The 21265-nt window shown below is 39.4% G+C and overlaps 1 protein-coding gene across 3 annotated transcripts in view; it reads left to right on the top strand.

The window, feature by feature from the left end:
* LOC117179469 (homeobox protein cut-like) overlaps positions 1–21265 on the top strand; it is a 104188-nt gene that overhangs the window by 37941 nt on the left and 44982 nt on the right. For all 3 annotated transcript variants that reach the window (XM_033371311.1, XM_033371312.1, XM_033371313.1), the window contains exon 3: positions 17259–17453. In XM_033371311.1, the coding sequence (XP_033227202.1) occupies positions 17259–17453 (195 nt within the window). The remainder of the gene's footprint in view (positions 1–17258; positions 17454–21265) is intronic.

Below are 21265 nucleotides of genomic sequence, written 5' to 3' on the forward strand. Positions count from 1 at the left end.
GTTAGGAAGTGGGGGGTCTATGTATGAAAAAGAACGTGCGTATTTGTTTAATTATCAATGGTACCGCATTAACTCGTTAATTGAGCGTCAGATGGCTGGCATTGTATCCGGTTGACACGCTTTGTACCAGTCTATGTGGAGTTCTGCTTGTGTGGGAGGTTTTTTCTTCTTCTTCTCTGTTACCTCCTGCTCGCGAGAATATTCCCCTCTCCCAATTTTATTTTTTACCCCTTGGACATGCGCGCTTACTTTTCGCATTACGCGATTTCCGAATGAATTTAAGCACCATGCCTCCTCGCAGACAGCACCGCGTTAATCGTATGCACAAATTAGAACAATGAGTGCGTGCCATTATATTCATAGCCAAGAACAACGCGGCTTTGAATGACACTTCTATACCCCGACATTGGGGTCTCGCGGAGAAACCTTTGTGTTGATATTTAAGCGACAGAGGCGAAACTGAGATGTTCGAAGGCTCGATGGCGAAAAAAAGTTCGGCAACTGGCCGAACGAAAAACAACAAAAAGAAAGCTGTCAACGCTTTCGACTAATCAAGCGATCCCTCACTTTCCCGCGCCACCGATAAAAGCATTCCAGGCGAAAATTTTAATGCACATTTCGAGAATACAAAGAATGAGTTAATCCTGGACAATTATCGAGAGGAGAATTTTATCCAAATTTCAAATTTTTTACTCCCGGAAATCTGGTTGATTTATTAAGGTTGATTATGCTTAGTAGACTCTTGAAATTCGAAGGTGAGACAACTCTTTGTAATTAATAATGATCCGTGTCACGAGATTATTATACGATGACTCACTCGTTAAATTTTCAATTGATCCGTCCGCCTTCCGTTGAATACAATTTGCTGATTAATAAGGGCTGGTAACGAGGTGCGGCGGCCATATTGATATTGAAAATATCCAACGAATGTACAGAATTCAATTCAGCGAGAGGCCTACATACTAACAAGGAATAATACTGGTGCCTTCGATATTTGCCGTATCGTGGCTCATTAATTATCTCACCTTCTGTATTTCCCACCACGCAATGTATTATTTTCAACTAATTATTTTCCCACTTCGCCTCCAGTTTCATCGACCAATCACTCATAATTAAAAGTATTTTTTATTTTTCTGTTACAGGTGAGTCTCGAAACCCTAAAGTACCAGGATGGTGAGTCCTAAGAATAAAAGCCAATTTTGTACATACAGTAAAATCTCGTTTATCTGAGCTATTGTGGACCAGTCCCAACTTGGATTATCGGAAAACTCGGATAAAACGGAATTTTTTACATAAGGCTCGGATAATACGGACTACTCTTGCGCTATAGATCGGATAATACGGGTAAACTATTTTTGTTCCAACCTCGGATAATCGCGAACTCGGATAAAGCGAACTCGGTTAAAGCGAACTTAGATAAAGCGAACTTGGATAAAGCGGACTCTGATAAAGCGGGCTCGGATAGGCGAGGTTCTACTGTATTTTGAATTATGGGTTTTTTTGGAAAAAAAGGAATCAGAGTAAAGGAAAGATAGGTAAGGCCTAGTCAGTGACCCTTGTTTGAGGGATGTCTCGCGACCCTTCGTGTTTCGAATCGCAATCCAACACCCTGTCTTCGGGATTGCTTTGTGATATAGTATATAACGGAGGTAGGGTTATACGGCGAAAATTAGACGCTCGCGGGTGAGCTAAAATAATTAAAACGTCCCAGGGTAAAAGACAAAAGCCGCACGGGTTTACCTACCCATCCTAGGAGTTTCGTAAGGGTGAAAAAGGAACCGTTGGAAGAAGCAGGCAAGGGGGATGGTTTGATAGGCGAGCGAAGAAAAACACGGACTTGATCAAAGTGAAATACGCATTGCCAGCCATGTGGGTAATTATCCTGGACCTTTGCATTAACCCCTTTCCTCGTTGAGTTTTCTCTACCGTTCCACACACCCCGAATCCCTCTTATCCAACCTCCCACAGAACCACCCCCGCCTTCAGATTCGTACGCTCTTCTCGACCAGCACGGACCGTCGAATTCATTTCGAATGCTCCTCGCCGCCAAGGAAAATAATTTAATTAATCTGATTGAGAATGTTAATACTGCCGCCTCGCAAAATAATATCCAAATGAATTAATAGCAACGTCGGGTTCGCGGCAGAGATCGAGAGAGATAGATGAGCGCGACATCGACGGGATGTAGGTCCTCTCTAACTAAAAAGAGAGGAGAGGCGAAGGGAGGGGAGGGGATGAAAAGTGAAAGAGGGAGAGAGCCCTAATTAGCTAAGTAAAGCCCGAGCATTATCGCTTATTTTCAACCCCTTCTCTCCTTTACTCTCTTTATCTTTTTCCCCATCCCTTTCACCCCTATCTCATTCTCCCTCCTTCTCTCCTCAACCAAATGCCAAGTTACTCTCCACAATTTTGCCCGTATTCAATATCGCGTCGTGCACCATTCTCCAATTGGTCCCTTTCACTCTCACCCCCGATTTACCCCCAAACAGTCTTTTACACTTTCCATTCGGAAATTCGCGATTCAGAGAGATCAACTGATAGGTGTCTACACGCACAGGTCGCGTTTTCCATCAGGGGGATGCAAATACTCCACTTTCAAACCCAATGCACGCGCGAAAATAACGCGAGTGCTCAGAAAAAAAGTGGGAGTTCAGTAATGTGGCGGAAAAAGTAAAAGTTGGCATCCTTTCGAAACTGAGGCTCTAAAGGAACTCTTTATTTATTGACCTCGACTGAAAATTATATATTTTTTTTTATACCTTTTGTTATCGCTTGAAATATTTTTATTCTTTTTAAGATTCCTTAGAATTTTTAAAAATACCGTAAAATCATTGAAATCCTTCAAAATGCCTTTCACTTGAAATCGATTGAAAATCTTGAGTTCTAAAATACTTTATTTCTGATGTTAAGGTTCTTGACCAGGTAAAATAAATTTATGATTTTTCAATTTAATTTTTCCTCTTAAATATTTCAAATTTTTTGAAATCCTTTGATATCCTTTAAAATCTCTTTCAAATTCCTCGGAATCATTAAAAATACCATAAGATCTTTTATATCCTTTAAAACCACTTTAATTTCTTGAAATCGATTCAAAAATCGTTGGAGTCTGAAACTTCCCTTAACTATTATATATTTTGGATATCTTTTGATAACCTGGGACATCTTTTTATTCTCTTTAAGATTCCTCGGAATTTTCAGAAATACAATAAAATCATTGAAATTCTTAAAAATGCCTTTAATTTGAAATCAATTGAAAAATGCTTGGTGTCTTAAAAATAAATATATTTGATATAATAAATTATTATTAATTATTATTAATTATCAAATAATAAATTATTTGATATTTGATAATAAATAAATTTGATATTCTTTGAAATCTGTTGATATCCTTTAAAATCTTTTTAATCTCTTTAAATTTTGAAACCCTTTAAAATCCTTCAATTTATTGAAATCTATTAAAAAATCCTTTTAATCTTAAAATACACTTAACTATTTTATATTCTTTGAAATTTTTATATATCCCTTAAAATCTCTTTATTCTGTTTAATATTCCTCAGAATCTCATAATCTCTTTAAAATTCCTTGAAATCTTTAAAAATAAGACGAAATCTTTGAAACCCTTTAAACGACCTTCAAATTATTGAAACCGAATAAAAAAATCTTGGAATTCTCAAATACTCTTGAATATTTATATTTCTTCAACATTCTTTATAATTTTTCAAAATTTTTTGATATCCCTTAAAATCTTTTTATTCTCTTTTAAATTCTTTGGAATCTTTGTAACTTTCACAAAAATATTTGCAATCCTTTAAAATCCTTTTAATTTATTGAAATCGATTAAAAAATCTTGGAATTTCAAAATACCCTTGAATATTTATAATTCTTCCAAATATTTTATTATCCCTTAAAATATTTGTATTCTATTTTAAATTCTTTGGAGTCTTTAAATATACCAAAAAATCTTTGAAATCCTTTAAAATTTGATTAATTTGAAATCGATTGGAAAATCTAATACACTTTAATATTTCAAATGCTTTAATCCTTAGATATTCCTTAAATGCTATTAAAATTTATTGGAATCTTTAAAAATAATATAAAATCTTTGAAATCCTTTCAAGTCGCTTTGCTTTCTTGAATTCGGTTGGAAAATCGTGGAGTTTTAAAATACTCCCAAAAATTTCAAATTCTTTAAAATCTTTGCATATCCTTAAAAATCTTTTAAATTTCTTGGAATTTAAAAAAATATAATTACATCTTTCAAATCCTTTAAAATTCCTTTAATGTTAAACCAATTGAAAAATCTTAGAGTTCTAAAATACTTTATTTTTTATATTAAGGTTCTTGAACGAGAAAAATTAAATTCATAATTTTTCCTTAAATATTTAAAATTCGATGGAATCTTTTGATATCCCTTGAAAGCTCTGTAAAATCCTTGAAATATTTAAAAATAACGTAAAATTTTTGAAATCCTTTAGAACCCCTTTAATTGATTGAAAAATCTTAGATTTTTAAAGTACCCTCAAATATTTCAAATTCTGAGAAACGAATATGTCAAATAATTTTGAAATTCCTTGGAATATTTAGAACCGCAATTAAATCTTCTAAATCTTTTAAAATACCTTTCAATTATTGAAATCGATTGCAAAATCTTGGAGTAATTTTTAAAGCGAGTCAAGGCAAGTAAGGTTCTATTTTGTTGCAGCTCTTTTGGAACCGAAAATTGGTTTCAATAGAAACCTCAGTTTCTTCTGTGAGATACCGGATTACCGGCATTGAAATCCACTTTCTATTTTTTTCAGAGACTGCATGGCTTTACAGACAAGTGTCCTCTTAAAAAAGAACTTTCCCGCCATTAAAAGTCAAGAGGCGGTTCAAAACGCCACGCTAAAAGTCGATTTTAACCTCGACCTCTCTAAAAATATTTTTAAATTCCTCAATTTATCATTTTTTGAGGACAGTTTGAGACTACCTCCAGGAAATGATTCAAACCTACTCAAAAATATTTTAAAATTCCAGAATCCTAGTGTGATTGTCTGAGAAGGGTCTGGAGACCCTTTCTGGTGGAGACTGAAACAAAAGAGGGTGTGAACCCTCCCTTAACCCTTTTCCGACGATATGCAAAGGCCGTCCCTCGTAATAGACCGTGCAGAAGGCACAATGAGTAATAATTTAAAACACGGATAAAATCGATATTAACCCCTCAAACCCAGTTTGCGTTGACGAGCTTCGTGTGCAGCTTCATCGATGTATTTGATTTTGTGTGGGTGCAAATGTACGCACACGTAAGCATAAATTACGCGTGTTTGCTACTGTACAAATCATAATACATGGGTTACGCATACTGAGTCTCGCATATCAGGTTCAACCATAGTTTTGATCTTGACTGCTTTCTTCCACCTAACCCCTCGCCACGAAAATGTCACGTATATTCTCTCCGATCACCAACTCGACTTGTGTTATAATCAACCTCGCTGACTCATTGATTCAGTTTACAGATACACACTGCATGCTACATTAACGTTCCTTTGTCTCTGGAGTGATAAATTTTATATCCCTCGATTTGAAAAATCCGTGCTCTTGGAATGAATTTAACGAATTGGCATTTTGTTATTTTCATCAGGCCACCACTGAGACGATATTCAGGTCTAGTATTAAAATAATGGGGTTAGAGGGGGGGGGGGGGGGGGGGGGGGGGGGGGGGGGGGGGGGGCGAGGCAGGCTTTATAAAAAGTTTAATCAATTTACACTCAATGAGCACGAGATGAACACGCGTAATAAATTTCTCTGATTTGTCCAATGCTCAATGACAAATTTTTTGGTATACAATAGATGGAAGCTTCTTTATCGCTCCCGAGATCATAAATCAGTCCACGCTGCTCGATATGTGTACTTTCTCGTCGTTTGATGACGACTAATTATTATTCGAGTCGAAGGACAGACTAAAAGTTTCCGTGACGTGTTAGATCGAAAATCGAACGATAAAGTCTGCAAATTGTGAAAAAATAGTCCGCATTTGTCACTTACTTGACACTGATTAACTCTGATTACCCTGTCACGTGAAATCCTAAATTCAGTTTTATTAACTTTGTGTGTACTAAAAATCGAGTAAATATCAGAGGCCTATAAAATGTCGTATGACATCCTTTATATATTACATTTAAGAAGATTTTGTGCTCGATCGTATGTTTGTTCAATCTAAGAAATACGACTCGTTTAATTAATTTCCCTTCAATTTATGAATAGATTAACAGTTTTTTTAGAACCGAGAGTAATAAAGCACTGAAGCGAATATTTTCAAATGTCATTTGGTGACTTTGAAGTAGATCGACTCGTATGAGGATCGATTGAAAGGCTAATTGATTCCCCGAGAGCGTTTGGCATCGTCAGCGTTTCTCTCTTTATTCCTAAGCTTCGTCGAATTCAATGCGACGAAATTAAGGGAATTGAATTAACCACGATGGGAGTTTTCATTATCGGGAAAATTGGCAATTTTCCACTGTTAAGCTTAACGCTCGTTCTTACTGCCTTCTCGCTCTCGCATCGCGGCCGCTCGCTTAATCGCTGGAAACTCCCGCGAGATTTCGAATGTCGCTGTTAATTAGTACCCTCAATATTCGTAAAATTCGATGTTCTTAATTTCACTTTCCTACCATCTTAGAATCCCCCATAATTTCAGTTGTTTTTTTTTTCATTACCAAATCAAAAGAATTGCGAATATTGAAAAAGAAGTGAGGATTCAATGGGTTAAATCTCGATTGCTAATAAGAAGTATTGAAACAGTCTATTCTCCTTTTATTAATACCTTTCGCGTACACGCCTTGAAAGTGTTTAACTGTACTGAATCATTCGAAAGGAGGATTGACGAGAGTCGTGACTCGTGACTCATCAGGGTTTTGTATCGGCAATAGGGAGATAATTGAAATGCGGATCGAGAATAATGGGGTCTATTAGACCCCAGAAGACTCTGTTGAACGATTAATTTTTATTATCAGACCGGTCATTCGCGTGCTAATTACAACAGAATGTGAATCGTAGAGACAGCAAACTCCATTCTCGCAGACTCAACACTTCCGAACTGCTCTCTTACTCATCCCTATAATTAGTGTTATTTGCGATGGAATTTGCAACAGCGCGTGTTCCCAGAATCCTGCTTCCATAGATTTCACTCATCTCAAGAAAAAGTGCAATAAAATTATCCAGACATTCTAAAAATTGGACTCTCACTTGGGAATTATTGAAGGTACGACTATTGTTACGGAGTGAGGTGCGGTGAGGGGTTATTTACTTTCTCAATGTATGGTTAAAGATTGTTAAAATATCCTCTGATTAATTGAATGTAGAATTTAATTGATGGAGGATAATTTAGTGTTTTTCTAGTTAGCTGGTGGAGTCAGGTGCGGTGGATTGCTACATTCGAGGGGTTTGCACGTGCTTGGTATGCGCACGTGGATATTAGGCTTTGCCGATGTTTGCGATGCATGCTCGTACGAGGAGTTTGACGTTTCAGTCAGCAACACGTATATCCCACCCACTTCCTGAGCCATCGGCGGTAGCACCAGTACCCAGCATCCCCTCAATATCACACAAGTTCTGATTAGACGTAGAATTAATGATTCAAAAATCAATACACGATGTGCCCTCGCTGAGAGTATTAAGACATCGACGGGGGTGTAGAGAAGTTATTCAAGGGTTGAGGAAAGAAGAGGGGTTTTGAAGAGTGAAGAGGGTGGAAGTGATAGGCTTCTTGGAAAGGGGTTGAGTGGGTCGGATTGGAGGAAAAGCCCCGGACGGGCTCGACTATTTTGTCACCAAACCCCTTCCTCGGCCTTTGATAACTAATTAGTGTTTTACCCCCACGCCTTTATCGTCCCAATCAGGGGTCGCTGTTACCGCGAGGAGACGAAGGGTTCGAAAGGAACCCTTTTCAGTAGAGGCACATCGACGGTTCGAAGCCCACCCCGAAAAGATGGGAATCAAAGGATTTCCAGAGAGCGAAGCGTCAAAAGTGCAGGGGGTGTTGGGAGGCAGGAAAGGATAGGAAAAGAGAGGCGAATGTGAGAGGAAGATGAAGCCGTTAGGGGTTTGGGTTTGGGGGGGAGGGGGGTGGTTGGAGTGGGAGAGTGGCTGCACTCTACAACTTTTCAACCCTCGAAGCGTGCTCCAGAACCCTCGGAGAGAGTTCGATGGAGAGCTGGAGACCTATCCTATACGAGGGGGGTTTGGTACCATCGGAAGAGGAAGATCGCTCGACTTGACTGTCGATTTTACCTCAGTTTCGACAGTTCTCGATGGGCAGACTTTACGTCACGGTCGTGCCAAGCACGACTCGGGGGTAATTACCGCCAATTGAACCGACTAACGAGGATCGGCATTCGACCGTTTTCGAAATTACAACACGAGGGTTCTTCAGGCCTTGCCCGGTCGCTCGTTTCCAACCTTCTCGAACAGATCTCAAGAGTCTCTTACTTAAAAAAAAAAAAATGTCTGCTGCGGACATTGTGAGGATGTGGTCTATTGGCTGATTAGACGGAGTTTGGGTTTTAAAGGATTGATTTCGAATCGTGGAAAATGTTAAAGAAAAGTATGCATATCTTTGTAAAATTCAATAATACTGGGAAATTGGAATGATAATTTTTAAACGTTTCATGGTGGGAGGGAAACTAGTCTTTTCTTGTTAATATTCAATCTGAAACCCTTGCTGAAGGTTTTTAAATATTTACGTATACTCGCTAATTTGGGATCAGAATAATATCTATAATTAAAAAACTTCTAATTATTAAATAACTAAGCAATGAGAGTTTCAACATTATACTATAAGTCTGTATCTGTTTCTTATATATACAGGTATATTCCTCCATAAATCAAAATAAATGAATGCTCTTAATTTTGATAGACTTTTATATACTGATTCTCAAGATATAATTTATGTTAAACAAACATTTCTATTCGCTATTGGAAGATACTCTGCTGATAAAAATATACTGAAAAAAATGTTACAAGTCTAAGGGATCAAAAATGTAAATAGAGACAATTTAAAAAATACTCAATTTCCTGTTTTTTTAATACACTAAGAAAAATGGATACCGTTAATGATCCGTATTTTTAAATTTCGGATAGCTGTATACAGATATTAGACCGTAAAATCTAAAAATTATGTTTTATAATCCAGAGCGTTAAAAACAAATATCTCGATTTTACGGCTTAATATCTACAGATTTCTGCACCAAATTTTAAAATTAAAGATCATAAACGGTTAATTAATTAAAAAAATTATATGTCTTTGGTTCTAATTGACCGATTTAACTTTAACGAGAAAGAATTCAGAAGGCTCGTCTGGTATAAACCAAATGACACATTTTTAATTAGAGTATTGAAGAAAACCGTTTCTTATGAAATATTTAGATTCATTTAGAAATATGTATAATTAATTAAACAACTGTCTAAAACTGTTTTTCAGTAGAAGTATTTCTGAGTTGGATGAAAGAAAATTCATCATTCATCATTTTTGTTTTAATTTACTTCTCAACAAATAATCTTGTTGAATTTGTTTCTACCGTATTTTTGTCAGCAGATAGTCCCGAGGTAGTTTATAAATAAACTAGAATATAACTGAAAATTTTCAATTTCATAAAAGCTTATTAAAAGTTCTCGGGGCACTATTTAGCAACCGTCTCAAGAGTCGAAACATCAATTATCTGCAGAGCCGTGTAATGCACTCTCTAAATAAATGCGTAACAGCATCGCGAAGAGGCAGCGTAGGCAGAGTCGCGAGGAACGACGCGGAACAGGAGGAACCAAGCAGACACGTGAGACAGACGCCATAAATATCGAGGTGTTCTTATATTTTCATCACGGGTCATCATTAAAATTTATGTTATGATCAGAAGTGCGCCTATAGATCAGCGCTCGGTGGAAAGAGGGTGGTTGGCTCGCTTCTTCTCTCTCTCTCGCGAACGGGAAAATGGGGGGTGTGGGTGGAAAAAAGAGGGAGTGGAAGGTGGTAATATTGTAATCTATGTGTGGAAGAATGCGCGAGGAGCGATACGAAATGGAGACTACCGAGAAAATGGAAGGGGTGAGCGGAAGGGAAGGATGAAAAAGTGGCTTGAATGGCAACCCCGTTGTAAGGGTAGTTTTCGCGGCAAGGGTGGCTGGATGGGGGAGTGCGCCACAAGGGTGTCGAACGCGTACGGAAACAATGACGTCTATACCAAATCCCTGTCCTATTCCTTTTTTTCCACAGGGTGCCATTAGACCCCTGTGGTGGCACCATAAAAATATAGCCAGCATTGTGCTCGCTCAGGTACCAATACTCGCGACTTTACTTTTGCACTGCGACTTTCTTTGTACCCTGCGATTTATCCCAACACCTCGACAGGTTCTCTTTTAGCTTCTGAAACATTTTAAAATCTATTATGTGAATTATAGTTGAGTTCAGTCATGGATGTTATAGTATAGGTTACGTGACAGGTATTGATATAATTGGGGTTTGATTCCTCCCGGATGTTAATTTGTTTCCGAGCAGTATTTAACATTTTCTCATTCAATTTTATTGACCTCCTCTTGAATAAAAATATTCCATTGATTTGGTTTTGAGAATCGTTCCTGTCAGGTAAATTAAATAGTAAAATTAGTTCCACCCTGTTGAGGGAAAATTGAACAACAGAGATGCACTTTTTACGCGTTACAAGCGGACACGATCGATCGGAAAGGAACACAAAGATGATTGGCTTTGACGAAAGGCCATTGTCGTCCGGTGGACCGAGCGGATTCGAAATGGCAAAACGGTAACTCGATTGCCCAGCAGGCCGTACGGATTGCGAATTATTTCTCCTGTGTGTTGTGCATCGGCCGGCTGCTCATTCCGCGGCCAAACAATCGTGATCGATTCATGCAAATTTCAACAATCGGTTTCTCTCTCCCTGCGGTGGCCCCTTTTACCGATTTCGTCATTCGTACATACCTCCCATTGTTTGGAAGCAAATGCATTTTTAACGCGGCACGAGCCTCCAACGCAACTTTTTACATTCTCATTTTTTTTTCACTATCCACGCTTGACGCAATGGTCGAAGTTTTGTCGTTCCTTTTTCCCTCTCTCATAACCTCGAGCTTTTTTCTTCATCCCCGGAGGCGTTGAGAGTTTTTTTTCTCCCATACCGGGTCTCTCAGAAGAGGAAATCGACGCCGACGTCTTCTCGGGAAGGACTTGGAGGAAAGTATTCCTTCGTGGATCTCTCATCAGTTGTATCTCTTTCGGCCGGATGATCGGCAATTTTTTTGTTTAAAACCTCCAGTTGATTTATTAGAACCAGCCGTGAGAAGCTACTGTCGAGACTCGAAATGGTCACGACCGGAAGTGCGTCCTATAATTTCTGGAGCGGGTACTAGAATTACTGCTTTGCTGTCACACCATGCGAGGATGATCGATACAGTAATTTCATGGATTGCCGTACATTCGTACAATGTTACGAGATAATTTATTTTAAGTGAAGAGTAGTTATTTAAGCTTCCTTTTAACGTCTCTTAAATACTTCTTTGCTTTGATAAAAAAAAAAAAAACATCATAGACTTATATTTAATTTGTGATAGAAAACAAGCTAGTAATTTGGGATGAAGAAAATAAAGAAACCACAGAGGAAAGATAGAGCGTCTGAAAGAGTGCTTGTGTTTAATGATGTTTAAGAAGGGGCTTTAATTTTTCATTAGGAGATTGGAGCACATCAAAGGGTTTTCTTCATTTTTTAGTCGATGCCTCAAGGCTAGATCGAGGGTGGTTCGGCCTCGGTGGATCCTTGGTATTGTCGCTCTATCCAACTTCCGCTCCGGACCCTTCTTCGCCCTACCAATATATTGACATTTCTTAAATATTGCTTCTCAACGCCCTTATTGAGGCTCGTTTTTCACACTCCAACCCGGATGGATCTTCTGTTTGCATCTGTTTATACCAGAATACATCCTTTCAGGTCGATTGGTTTTTAACTATTGAGGACCTTTCCACACACAGTCCAATTACCCAAAGCAAACTTCATTGGCCAATGAACTCTCTCCAAAAAAAAAAAACCCTTCTGAATTTCTTATGCATTTTCACGTCTCTTGAATTAGGATCCATCTTTTTTTTTATCAGCAGATGGTATTTTTATTCCCAGGATTCTATTAACCATTTTTTTTTCATACGAACATCTATCTTGTCTCTGAACTTAGAATTGGAGGAAGATGGATAATTTGTTCTTTAATTTGTGAATCTCCATCGGGTGGATTGAAATACACCCTGGAGGTTTTTCGATATGCAAAAGTATGGTTGGCGGTTCGCCACGGAAAAAGGAAGAAGAGTGCCTTATACCGCCCTCTTATAATCTCCCGAGGGATGCGGGAAGGGCGGCAGGGTGGATCAGTCGGTTATGACTACGAGGGCTGTTATTTTTTTTCGGGTGGTGGAGGGTTGTGGGAGGAAGCGTGCGATATTTCAAATTTTCTCATTACACCACGAGGTGCGAATCTTCTCTCCATTTCTATCACAATCACCTCCACCTCCTGGTCTTCCTGTCGTGCCCTTCTCTTTCTTGAGCATTGAGCCATCCGTGAGCCTCGTCTTTTTGCCCCCCCCCCCCAATCACCTCCCCTTTCAATCTCACACCAACCAGCCATCAGAGTGAACCCCTCTTGTATTTATTATTAAGACATCGACCAGCCCTAGCCCTCTAGATACTGCAATATGCTGGAAACACTCGGAGCATGCATGAATCGCGAAAGAGGGAAGCGTGAAGAGATTCTTTTTTGCGACACCTCTTGTTTTGTCTTCTAAAAAGAGGCAGAAGGAGCGGAAATGAGTGATTGGCGATGAAAAACGAGTTTGATGAACTGCGGCCTCTAGATTTTCCTAGATCTTATATTAAACTTCCTCTTGAAACAATTTTTCCTCTATAGAAAAATTCCTTGAAATCGTTACTTCTACTCACTAAAATAAATCATGACCCACACCGTGGCCCGTAATGGTAATCGTACAGCTCATAAATCTCTTTCACCGGAATCTAGCACGTTTTTGAAGGGACTCTAGTCTATTTGCTTTTCTTCCAGTTCGGATCGTAGATCGGTTTCTTTTTTCTCGACTGACGAATGTCTTAAAGGGACTATAATTTCAATGAGAATCCCTAACGAGCAAAAAGTCGAGGTCTTTCTAACGTTGCGGCCCCGGGCATGTGTTGCGATTATAGATCGACGAGAAAGGATTTTTGACTGTTAGATGGAAAGAGAAACTTAAACAGAAGCCTAAATAAGAGAAAAAAAAATAGTGACAGCGAAAGAAGAAACGTGCGAGAAGGAAAGAAGATGAAGAAGAGACAGGGGAGAAAAGAGAGATCTATTCGTATCGCTCCTGCTTGGCGCACAAAGAATGCTCAGCGTTTGACGGGGCACGACCGCTATACGTATTACTCGTACTGATGCGATGCCAGCTGTTACTCGCATGCCGCGGTAGGACATACACGACTACTCGCGTGTGTGAACGGTGCTTAATACTGGCATTTAGGTCTGTACGTGAGCCATCACACGTGTGGACTTGGAAGTTCGTGCACGAGAGGAAGAGAGAACGAAAATTACTCTAGATGGGGCAGAGAAAGAGGATGATGAAGAGCATCTGTAGAAATAGCCACTTCTTGCTCTTATTCTTCTTCTTCTTCTTGCCCTGCACCATACGAGAGTCGAAAAAAAGAGACCGGCTATACAACCGCACCCCGCGGTGGGAAATCCTCAACCTTGACTTCCCTCTCTTTCATCATACCGTTTTAAAGGTGTTTACAAGTATTTTTTATTTGTTTAGTTTTGTTAAAAAAGGGCACTATTTTCTAGAGGGATTGAAAAATCTTCTTCTTGAAAGTAGAAACTCACACGTCAGTCGCAGCAGACATAATGACAGCTCAGAGAAAGTAGAGGTGATCACAACTCAACTGATGCAGGCGCAATCACGTTTCTGTTAAAAGTAGACGCAGTCACTCAGCTAATGTATCATGAAGCAAATTTTAGACAAACTAGATTCAATCATGTTCAAATAAAAGTGGACGCGTTAGCTAAAGTAGTTGAAATCATGCTTCAATTAAAAGTACACACTGAATTACGTGCAACCACAGCTAAGCTAAAGTACAATCAGGTTCAAATTAAAAGAAGACTAAATTTGACCATGATTAAAGTACATGAAATGATTGATTTGAACTGTAAGTAGACACAATAACATCTCAAGTAAAGTACCAAGAAGCAGATTTTATCATGAAATAATAGCAGATAAGTTTTCTGTGAAAAAAACACCCATCAACTTTTATTTCCGATAAATTACTATACAATTTACCAAATAATTCCAATCCGTCTCGGTAATTTTTTGTAATACTTTTAAGATTAAGGGAAAGTCGTGCCTCAATTTTGTTTAATAAAATTATTTCGTTGGTAATTTGCCCAGAAATATTGAAGATTCCTTGTAAAAAGGTAGGATTCTCAATTGTAGGATCGTCGCTGGATCGAATCGATAAGTGCCGATTGATCCAGGTCAGAGTGTATAGGGACCTTGGCGGCAATTGTAACCATCAATTTGGAAGTATGAGAGCAAGAAGCGAGGCGAAACGGAGACCCGATCGTCGATCGCGGCTCAATCCTTATTGCTTATTGTGGGTATACTTGTGTATTCGTAGCAGAGCCTCCGGCTTGAAAAGAAAGAGGATTATAATCGATCTTCGATGATCGTTGGGTCAGGCTGCTGCCAGTAGCCATCCTAATGATAGTGCCTCCATTCTCGGTTCGACCTTCGCTCTGGTCGTTACTCGTGTATAAGAGTAAGTTCGTCCCTAATGACTCGCGTCACGAAACGGACAGATATCTCGTTACCCGGCAGCACATTTGCCTCCGGCTACTGAATCTGCTCCATTATCGCGTCTTCCTTTTAAGAAATATCCTATCAATTTTGTTAGGAAAGAGACTCAGATTGTATAGCTTGTCTGATTTCCAGGTTTTTCTGACCAGCAACCACCCTCTACACCTGTTAGTTCTCTTTGGTAATTTTTCTAATTGGAAATTTCTTAATTAAAAATTGGTAAAAGCCTCTTTGAAAGAATTTGTCAGTTTTCCAGAGAAAAAGTTATAAAAGGCGGTACAAAGGGGTGATCTATCCCATTATGACTTTTTTTTCTCTGAAAATCGAGCTTTGTCTAGAAGGGAGGAAAGAGAGAGACAAGGGCGATAGGCCAGCGCCAAAGGCAGGGATTACCTTTTTAAACTTTCCCCATAAAGTATCTAATAAATATTGCTCGCGGGCCCGTTGTTCTGCTCGGTCGGATATTAATTATAGATGCTTTTATATTCAAAGTAGCATCCTATCTCTTTCTATCTTTCCTCGTCTCTCGTTCTCCGACAACTCGAGCCTTGAATCGTTGCAACTACCTTGAAACGAGCCCTCACCCTATTGCTCGAGAAATCCAAGGGGTGAAAAGTTCCGCACAATGTCTGATAAACTGACCAACGACATTCGATCGTCTGGATCAACGAGGCTGATTCTGCAACCAATCGAGTGCACTTTTCCAACTCTGAGCCGTCGTGGGAACAATTGACAAATGAGAAGTGATAAATAATAAATATAATTTACTGCGAGTACAGATTAAAGGTCGGTGCAATAATTCCTTTTTTCGCAGTCGGTGGTCCAGACATTAAATTTTTTATCAAGGTGGGTTATTTTCGCGTCGATTTAGCGATTTGCTTTGCATCGATGATGAATTGTGCAAATAGTCACGATTGGCAAACGAAGATAGAAGAGGAGGAAGACAGATCGCAGGAGGGAGAGAGACGAGAATAACAACGTCGGCTAGTAATGACCCATTGTTTCCTGCAAAAAACCTTGACGATGTTATCGATAATTACGAAATGATACGGGAAGCATAAATACATATCCGCGCGGCCGTTAATACGCGGCTGCTCTAATGGCGGAGACGGATGCGTATCGATAGTCGACGGGTCACATCCGGTGTATTTGTCACGTGAAAATCCCACAAGAAATCGAAAGGAAAAAGGCAAAAGAATAGAAACAATTGGAGAATTAGTTTTATCGCTGGGAATAAATTATTATTGGAAGAATTAAGAACTGATTGGTGGGTTCTAATGGGAACTGGACATTTGCCTTCATTGATGAGATCAACAGCGGGACGGAGTTGGAGTTTAGCAGACGATATTTTACTGCCGAATTCGTAATTACTTTAATTGGCTCCAGATGCTAATTAATGACCTAAACATATGCCGCGTATATATGGATCAAACCGATAGGAACCTATGGCGTCACCACCGGGGTGGCAGGGATCGGGGTGAGAACGCATGTGTTTGTCATTACAGACTCGACGACGATGTTATCGCTTCTATCGAAGCGAGAGAAGGAGAGAATGTGAGAAAGAGTGAGAGAAGTGAGGTAGATCGAATTCTGTGATCGATTAATTACATAACCTATATAATCCTACGGGAAGTGCTGCCAGGCAGTCACGTCACTCTAGGCAATAACTAGTCTCCATTCATCATTAAAATTATCATGCTTCAACATATTCTCGTCAATAACATCCTCACAAATTGCGGAATTTCTTGTCTCAAACACTACTTATCCAAACATCCATTCCAATTTAATAGTCCATTTTATCTGATTTGTTAAATCAAATAAATAGTCTCATTTGGAAGTTGTTAGTGATGTTTGCGATGAGGTTGAATTGAGTTAGTGGATGTGAATTCCAAGGGTCCATATAATCTCGGCGGTTCTATTTTCGCGTGAAATGCCGGTAACTCTTGAAATTAGGCGCGAGGCAAAATTGATTGATTTTCACGTCTTACGGCCCTCTAGCAAGTTTAACGATCGGTGCTCCACAGAAAATTTACAGAGTAGTCGGTCGTGTTGTTTAAAGTGGTCAACCAACTGGTTACGATCGTTAACCACGACATAACTAGTACCTCAATAGGTACTCTGCACATCTAGCCAAATGCTATTTCCGTTCGTCATCGGTTTTATAAGAATATTGGCGCCGAATGGACCGTAAACTTCGAGACTTAAACACTCTGTATTCCGTTTTCAATGGAAATGTAATCAACGATTTCAATCCGCGGATTATTATCCAGAGTCGTTACATTTGGTACATCGACCTCTTCATTTTTTGTTTCGACTCACCGTTTTCCATCTAACCAAGTATACTTTCAGCAGCTAAAATTGGATATCTGACTAATGATATCAATTTTTTGGTTTTATTTTGCAGAAAGCAAGTTTGGCTGAGAAGGAGGTCACGGCGTTGAAGGAGCAGCTTGCCGCGGCGAACGATGGGAATTCCAAGACTGAGGGACAACATTTGTCCCAGAATCCTCAGGGTGCCGAGCAGGCTCACGATGCCAGCAATCCGAGGAGGACGCCCAACAGCAACCTCGAGCAGGAACTTCAAGCCAAGGACAAAGAGGTCAGTAATTTATGTTTTTATTTTTTATTTTTTTTGTGATTACTGTTAAACTAACAATAGCAGCCTTAGCTCAGTGTTCTTTTTTTTTATTCTACGAACATTTTTGCATGAATTGAGTATAGCAGAAAATGCAGACGCTCTTCACACGTGCGATGAAACGATTTCCGAGTGAATGACTCGCTACTATTTACGTTTAAGAGCAGCATGCGGTGGGGTTAGGGAGTAAAAGCCGCTCACCTTGCGTGAATATCAGCAGAGCTTGCACTCACGTGTAGAAATTTTCGTTACAAGTAGGTGATACGAGCGAGCTTTATACCGAGGATTCAATGAGCGTTGCTGATAAAAGGCGATACACACATCCCGTCGATTTCAGTAATATAGAGACGCAACGATGCGATTCAATTGAAAGGCATTCTGTCTTTTTTAATGGCGATAATCGACACGCAAACTGCGCGTCGAGACTCGATCTTTATTCCTATGAATTTACTCCCGATGGATTCGAAAAGCAGTCTGAAATCGCTTTGATCTCTCGCGAGATAAAAAATTATAATCGTCTCCATAAATCGTGGCCTGAGCATCCGAAAAAGTGTAAAAAGAAATTGGTGACTTTTAAGAGAGCATTTTTTGGGGAGAATTGTTTTTTTTTAGACAAGTGTGGTCTATTGGCGAGAATCATTAATCTTTAGGCAAAGTCGAAGTGACTTTGGGTATATTTAGCCCGGCATTTGAAACTTTCAGACCGAACGGACCGTTAAGACTTTGGAATGCGACGTTTTCTCTCGGCCTTTTATTATAATTCCCATCAGCGGATTCGAATACTCGCGATATTGCGAGACTTTAACGGCGATAACATTATCGTATATTTATCGAGGGGGTAAATAACCGACATCGTATGTGCCGGCCAATTTGCCTGGCAAAAATAACCGCGACAGACCGAGCCACCGAAGTCTATGCGCTTGATGCGAAGGCTCCAACGACAACGATACGCTTCTGTTTCTAATCGACGAGGGTGACGCCGACCAAAATACCAAGAAAATCAGACTCCTCGACTCATCGCGCAACTTCTGCCTTCACGAGAACATTCCTCTTTGTTCATTCTATCCAAAATTTGTGCTTTATGAAACCAGTTATTTTTATGGAAAAATATCAAGATTAGAATACAAATGGAAGGGGGGAGAATAAAGGGAAAAAAGAAAGAAAAGGTGGCAGTAGAAGGGCCACTTTGGATGCTTAAACAAAGCCGAAAACACTTGAGTTCGCGGGAAAGGAGTGATAAAAACGGCGCTAAGAGTTCAATAAGTATCCTCCTTTAGAGCCAATAATAGCTCTATTTCTCTTTCACTCTTCTCCCATCCCCTTTTCTTGTCGCCTCAACCAACCCTAAAGAAAATCGTTTGCTCAAAGCATCAGCCTGTTGTAATCCACGAAGCCGATAATCGTCGAACTTCCCCAACCACTTCTAAAAGGGGTGGGGCACCCCTTTTCCCCCTTCCATCCTTCTCGAAGAAACAGGACGCTCGAACGGATAAGAATTTGCTTCTCGGATAATGTCTTTATTGGAAATCCAGCGCCGCTTAAGTGAGCTTCACAGCCTGTCGTTATTTCTTATTGTTTTCTGTGCCTTCCCAAAGTTAATGGTTATTTGGTCTTTGATGGGTAATGATATTCCAATGAGGACACAGCAAATCCACTCTGCAAATAAGATATTATAATGATAACATTGTAACAAGAGAGATAAGAGTTTTTCCTGTTATGTCTTTTACCTATAAATATTTAATTTAGATTATAAATGTCTAGCCGATTACAAATACGCCTCTGAGAGAAATTACACGTGCGGTTCATATTTTTAGAATTCAGAGTTATCATCAAAGAATTTGGTACCAAGAATTGAGGAACCTTGAGAAGAGAAAGAGGATCGTGAGCCCTTGAATGAGCGCGCAACCCCCGCAGAGGAACCGTTGATCCGAACATGTGGATCATCTCGGCCGAAATTTCGTGGGCTACACGTGGAGTAACTTTTGCAGGATTCCGGGAGGGGGAACAAAAAATAAAATAAAGAGCGAAAGGCTTCTCATGCAAAAGGTCAAAACTGTGGAAGCTTCTATATTTTGTTCTACTTGAAACTTACGAAATGAATATCTAACGATATTGGCTCAGCTCCGAGATACCGCAAACTACTCATACCCTATACGAACATTTTTGCCCCAAACATCAATGCGCTTTTAAATACTCGTTCTCTGTATCGCGTCCTCTGCACATAATTCCCGCTCTTCATTTTTTATCCGGAAAAAGTTTAGCCTCCCAACTGACTAGATATTTGAAAGTTAGATTTGAAATATTGTAATGATAGCAGTTTCTTTATTATAGATTTTTCTGACAGACTTATCAATGTGTCATTCTTGTTGTTTCTCGACAAAGCTATTACGTTTAGTGATTCGCCGAATGTCGGTCAATGGATTAACGACGTTCTGTTATAGTCGTGCGCGTCGGACCGGTATTTATTACTGTTTAATTAATCTATCGTTCGGAGCCTAATCGGCTTTATGACACGCGGCGCCCGGTACTGCTGGGAGAAAGGTGTGTGTCTATTCGCTAAATCGACTGGTCTTGGGCATGATAAAATTATCGTTTCGGAGCTGTATAATGTTTGTTGACATTTATTGCCGCGACATTGCGCAGTCGATTGCTTCTTATCGCTTAATTATCTGCAAATCTTGATATCAGGGTAAATATGGTAATATCGTATCACTGTTACCAATACGACGATCAGATATTGAAAAATTTTCACAAACCATTTTCCTCATTCGCCTCTGATTGTAATTTCTATTTTCCAAACTATTCTCCTGTTACAGTCCATATTCTCTTGTTGTTTTCTATTCTCTTGGTGTCTTCTAGTCTGTTGTTTTTCCCCGCAAATATTATCATCATCGTGGTCTAATTTAATTCGTGCAGTAAATCAGTTTTGTGAATTCCAGGAGAGTAATGTGTATATCGTTGTCGAGGTGGAACAGCGCGAATTTTCTAATTTTGTGCAAGTATCGCGCGGCCCATTAGAGAAACGAAATTACCTTAGCGACTATCTTACCAGCTCGGCTCTTCATCTCCGTCTTCTTGTTCTTCTTTTGAGAGGATCGACCTGCAAATTAGCCGTGCCTTTTCGAAAGCGGAATCGCTTTTTCGTGTCATTGCGGCCGATTGGTTGACGCGGGGGTGGAGGCGGTGGGGGGTGGCAGAGGTTCAGCGTGGAGAGATGAAAGAGAGATTGGGGAAGTCGGTGCCAACGCAAATACGCATGGCGAGTGTTTCAAAACACGTTGGCTAATGTACCAACCACGGGGGATCAAGAAATAACCACGCGTATTTCCCCTTTATTTCGTATTCTCAGCCACAGACGCGACTCTAAGTGAGATCTTAGTCTTGAGTGTCGCCGCTCTTCCGACAACAACGTTTCGCCCTTGCTGTGATCGATGGCGATTTCTCAACTACTTTGAGTAGCCCTCCAACTGTTAGAAATAATATTCTACTTCATAATAATAATAGTATTCATTTTCCGTTTGCATACTACACGTTTATAATTGAGGGCCCGGATCGAAGAAGTGGTTATAAGTTTTTTGTTCTTTGCTCCGGGATCTCAATTCTTTTTTTTTCAGATTTGTTTTCTATAGTTTTCTATCTTGAGTCTTTGAAGTGGTCCATAATTTTCTTGACACGAAATTTGATCACTGACTCTATTACAAAAGGAAGAAACGAAGCTTTAAAAAGTTTGACTCAAAACAATAATTAATCGGAACAATTTTTTTTGTTATAAAACT

The sequence above is a fragment of the Belonocnema kinseyi genome, chromosome 9 (genome assembly GCF_010883055.1).
Source record: "Belonocnema kinseyi isolate 2016_QV_RU_SX_M_011 chromosome 9, B_treatae_v1, whole genome shotgun sequence".
Classification (NCBI taxonomy): Eukaryota; Metazoa; Arthropoda; class Insecta; order Hymenoptera; family Cynipidae; genus Belonocnema; species Belonocnema kinseyi.